The sequence below is a fragment of the Dermacentor silvarum genome, chromosome 5 (assembly GCF_013339745.2).
Source record: "Dermacentor silvarum isolate Dsil-2018 chromosome 5, BIME_Dsil_1.4, whole genome shotgun sequence".
Taxonomy (NCBI): domain Eukaryota; kingdom Metazoa; phylum Arthropoda; class Arachnida; order Ixodida; family Ixodidae; genus Dermacentor; species Dermacentor silvarum.
Window position 1 is genome coordinate 147,546,996 of NC_051158.1, and position 5,469 is coordinate 147,552,464.

Consider the following 5,469-nt stretch of genomic DNA (forward strand, 5'->3'; position numbering starts at 1 on the left):
CTGTGCTTGGAGAACAGTACGTAGCAGCGCCAGTGTTTAAAAGACATACATTGTTAGTTATAATAAAATCTTCGAGTACCTGCCCTCTAAGGTCAGTCTTACTGCTTCCCCATAGTGTGTTATGTGCATTAAAATCTCCTGCTATGACAAAGGGTTCGGGAAGCTGTCCGACAATGAGCTCTAGATCTTTGACAGTGAACTGCGTGTGTGGTGGGATATATATCTAACATACGGTGATAGTCTTGTGCGATAAAATGGTGACAGCAGCGACTTCTAAAAAACTGTTAATGGTTACTTCTCTGGTGGCTGATACCGCTTTGAACGACGATTGCAACACCGCCCGATAGTCGGTTAGCCTGGGCGCGGTCGCGACGTATGACTGTGTAGCCTTTTAAAAAGTTCGTGTTTTTTGGACCTAAATTGGTTTCCTGCAGACATAAAGCCAGAGGAGAGAAGTCGGTTAGAATGTCCTTAATGTCGCCTAAGTTGTGTATGAGACCTCTGCTGTTCCAGTGTATAATGTACGCCATGATACGAAAAAAAATGTGTAGCGAAAAAATAAACGGTTATTTTAGTTGACTATTCCTCAGACTAGAAGGCGACGAATGTGTTTTTCAAGTACTTTTCTTGGGAGCCGAAACTGGGTTTCGACCCCCTTTTCCTCCTTGGGGAGGGACGACGGGTTGCCTGGGTGGCCTGCTAACAGGAGCAGGGTCACCCGTGCCTTCAGTGTCCAATGGACACACTTCCATTGAATCGGCACCACTAGGGTGCTCACCACTATTGGTGCTCTGCGAGGCTGCTGGCCTCCTAAGAGGAGGCTGGCTCCTCGGCACAGTCACTGAGGTCTGTTTTACCTCGATGTTGTGTTGGCTTCCACCAACGCTTGTCGAGGCTTCCGGACCTCCCTGGGAAGAGGCACTTGGTGCCTGTTTTGTGGGTTTGTTTGAGGGACGGACTGCGGCCACCATGTCCTGGAGTTGGACCTGTGTACCCACCGAAACCATTTGCGGTGCCTGCCCCCTCTGCACCGCTTGAGCGTAGCTACCCTTCTGGGTGAAAGCCATCCGTTTGCGAGCTTCTTGATAAGAGATGTTTCTTTTTGTCTTGAGCGTGATTATCTCTTTTTCTTTTTTCCATTCAGGACAAGAACGAGAGTATGCAGCATGTGGGCCCTTGCAATTGATGCATTGCAATGGGTTCGTGCACTGTTCATCATCGTGATCGTTCTGGCCACACTTTACACAGGTTGGATTCCCACGGCAAGACTGTGACCCATGCCCGTACCTCTGGCACCGGAAGCACCTACGAGGGTTGGGTATGTAGGGCCTAACACGCAGATACAAGTATGAGGCTTTGACAGCTGTAGGGAGAGTTGTGCTGGCAAACGTTAACACTACATTCTTTGTCCGGATTTCTTTGTTGTCTCTGCGAATGATGATCGTTCGTGCAGCGAGTACACCTTGATCTGCGAGAGCCTCCTCAATTTCTTCGTCACAGCATTTAAGTAGTTCTCTGTCAGATATGACACCTCGTGTGTTGTTCAGTGATCGGTGCGCGGTTACTGAGACCTGGTGTTGTCCGATTTTCTCTAATTGTTTGATCTTGTTGCTCTGCTCTTTGGTTTCTACTTCAATGAGTAGATCTCCTGAATTCATCTTTTTCGCGTTGTAGTTGCTGCCGATGCATTCTTGGATTGCTTTGCCTATCGGGAAAGGCGACATGTCCTGGATTTTGGTTTCACTCATAGATGTGATGACGAAAAACTTCGTATATTCATTCTTCTTAATGAAAAACTCTTTACTTGCTTCGGTGCGTCCCCTTTTCAGGGGCCGATCATTTCTGGAAGGGGGGGTTCTTAATGCCATAAAAACAAAAAACTATTCGGTAGCTATGCTGGCCACCCACCACGGAGTCCAACTAGGGAACGTATAGAGACGCTAGCCATACATCGCCACTATAACCCTATAGTCCTGACCAAGAGAGTTCATTTCCACAGGGTTAACCCTTGCCGCCAGGAAATTGGGAAGTAAAACGAAGTGAAGAGAAGACAGGAGAGATGGAAAGTGAGAGAGAAAGGCGAAGGTTGGAGGGAGAGAGAGACAGGAAAAGGCAACTACCGATTTCCCCCGGGTGGGTCAGTCCGGGGGTGCCGTCTACGTGAAGCCGAGGCCAAAGAGGTGTGTTGCCTCCGCCGGGGGACCATAAAGGTCCAAACACCCGGCTTCGGCTCAACCTCCAGGATCCCCTTTTCCCCGGACACGGCTAAGCCGCGCAGGGTTAGACGCGGGAGGGTCCAACCCCCCTGTGCTCGGGTCCGTGGTGTCGCAACACACCAAACGCCTGCTTGCGCAGACGCCCCTGCGGGGGGTAAAGGATGTAGCAAAACGATAATAATCATTATTGGTTGTAAACCGAGCGACTTATTGTGTTGTTTTTTTTTCATAGCCAGTTTACCATTGCGTGATGCCTTTTTGCGTGCCTGGGAACCGCGGAATATAATCTTCATAGAGACATTGACTGCTACTTACAGGAACACCTGTGCTTGTAACGGCGCATCTGTGAAACGCACCCGCCACGGCGTGAACGTCTTCGCCAAATAAATATATTATCATGTGATCCAGCTGCCACAGCACACGTAGCAGGTTTATGGTAAAGGATGTAGCAAAACGATAATAATCATTATTGGTTGTACACCAAGCGACCTATTGTGTTGCTTTCCTTCATAGCCACTTCACCATTGCGTGATGCCTTTTTGCGTGCTTGGGAACCACGGAATATAATCTTCATAGAGACATTGACTGCTACTTACAGGAACACCTGTGCTTGTAACGGCGCATCTGTGAAACGCACCCCTCACGGCGTGAACGTCTTCGCCAAATAAATATATTATCATGTGATCGAGCTGCCACAAGACACGTTGCACACTCTAAAAACTAGGGAGAGTATCGCAGGAGTGAAGGGGCCGATTTACTCTTCAAAGCATTGTTTTAGTCTCGCAAAATGACGGGGAGAGTGAAATGCATTGTTCACTCTATCCGCATCGAGAGAGTGAAATGTTATTTCTACTCTGCCCATCTGAGAGAGAGTAGAATGCCCGTTCCACTCTCGCGGCAACAGAGAGCAAAACGTAGTATATACTGCTGCTTAAACTGCATGAGGCAGGTTGGGAACATGGCGATGTATCGCTCACGCAGGTAGAGCAAAGAGCGCATCGTTTTTCTTGTAAGAGAAGAGGCATAGCGCGCAAACTGGTGCGGAGATCAGCGCACTACTTTTTGTTTCGGAGTCGCCCCCACCGCGCGGTCGCACAACATCGCGGAACAGCACAGCTCCGGAGAAAGGCGATCCGTTCAGCGGGCAGGCCTGGGCAGGCGGCGCGCGCAAAGGCCATCCAAGAAAACTCTTGTGCCGGCCACGTTTCACCGCCGCGAAAAGAGGACAGTCGTTCATCGTTCGTTGGATTGAACAACAAATACTCCACGGTAAGTGATTTCTAACTTACGTGGCACATTCTGCGTATATGACATGCTATCGCCAGGCAGTGATCGCGAAGTTAAGCCTGTTAAGCCGCCATGATTGCCAACGGACTAAAGGTATGCGTGCTGCGTCATTCGATGTCAATAGAAAAAGCCAGTCGTCACGATGACTGCATGTGATTTTATCACTTGCCGCAATCCGTAAGAGCTTTCAAAATCGCAAACGCTCAGTGAAGCACGGTGTGTTCAATAGTAAGTGAGACGCGGCGTCGCATAAAAAGGTTTCTTCAGCCCATGATTCCGGGCCAATGCCGAGCGTGCTTAGCGTGTGTTTTATGTGTCTGAATTTATTCAGTTTTGCAGTCTACGGTGTGCGGATCGCTGTTTAACTAAGGAGTTACATAACAAAAGGCGTCAGCTTGTTGGCGGCATGCTTTCGTTATATTAAGGCGCGCGCTTGACAGTGTGTTTCGCCCATAGGTAATCTGCGGCCAGTGAAGTTACGTGCAGCGCTAGCGCCTGTTAGAAAGTTGCCGCAGGCATACAGCTGCACGCTGCGTGAGGTCAGTTTGGCGCGTAATGTTAAACTGCCTGAATACGCATAGGAAATTGTTGCTTTGCGCTGAATAAGACACCTTTTTTTGCCAATGTATTGGTGTGAATTTATGTCTGATTTTGTGTCTCGTGTTGCTGTTTCCGAGCACGGTGCGAATGTGAACAGGCGCGTTGTGTATGGACTCGGTGACTGGTCAAGCGGCGAGTTATGCACTGGAATCGAATACAGTGGCTACTGTTGTAGGATTACAGTGAAGGGACGTTCTACATTATTGCTATTGGCTCGGTCTCCAACTTTATTGTTTTCGATATGCCTGTGCATTTCCTAGTATGAGTTGGCACTTAAAAATTATATCGTATGAACGGTTAAATCAACCTTCCTCTGTGGGATCCAAGCGTAAGCTGTGCATTTTGCTATTGCAGGGCAGATTGAAATGTATTTACCATCTTGTTATTTTTCGTGGAGAAATGAAGTATCAAAGTAAAATGTTACCTTGCAGTTTACCAGTCGTTTGTGATGCTCAAACTATAAGTTGGTCTAATAAACTAATAACGTTGGTCTAACTGAAGCTTTTACATGCCTTCAAGTATGTAAAATGCTAGATTTCAAACTGCAGCAAGAGTCGAGTCCGTCAAAAATGAACCCCACGGCGTACCTCATAAATGGAAATAAGTTCATGCTTTTAGAAAGCTTAGATACAGGCCGCAGTGAACTGTTTGTTGTCATTCTTGAAATGTGGGTAAGCTTGCCATAAACAGGGCTTGCTACCCCTTATAATCACACCCAGTAATATCCATTGAACTAGATGACCATATTGTCATGCCTACTGAAAATATGATCCTCAAATTATGGCTTGATAACCAGAAGGGGGGGGGGGCACAGTGGGCGCGTGCCTAGGACGTTTCACAAGAGGTGTTTGTGACACATCTGAATTCGTCATACAGCTTTGCACTCTTTGCTTTTCGGCAGGTTACATAAAAACTGCATGCTTCACTGTTCAGTTAAATGACTGCAGATTTGAGCACTTCATATCGTAATCAACTTCAAGTGTAGCATAAGCAGAGTGTACAGAATTCGGTCTCATAAGTTTGACGGGTTTCTTTAAAGGTGGTTTGCCTCCCTTTCATGTCATGTCGTGTCCTTCTTCTAGCACCACATTTGCGTTATTGTTGGCGGCTTGTGTATGCCGAGTGTAGTCTTTATACATTTAACTCCACTAGCTATGTTCTCTTTACTTTGGCGGCTGCTTTCTTTTCTTTTAGATAAGCCAAAGAGCCCAAATTCTCTTCAGGAATTATATTTATTCATAACGTCAGAAATGAGATGCAGACAATACCACCACTGCTCTCTCTCCTAGAGGAGGGGATGCGTTTACGAAGTGTGCCAACGATGACCAATATTTTATTTTTCAGGATTTTTGTAACACTGGTGCTG

General features: G+C 47.2%; 1 protein-coding gene across 1 annotated transcript; it reads right to left on the bottom strand.

Moving 5' to 3' along the window:
- Nucleotides 1-614: 614 nt before the first annotated feature.
- Nucleotides 615-1,724, bottom strand: LOC119454478 (uncharacterized). Its single transcript, XM_037716396.1, has one exon. It carries the CDS (start codon nt 1,722-1,724, stop codon nt 615-617), a length of 1,110 nt encoding a protein of 369 aa, XP_037572324.1.
- Nucleotides 1,725-5,469: the final 3,745 nt, after the last annotated feature.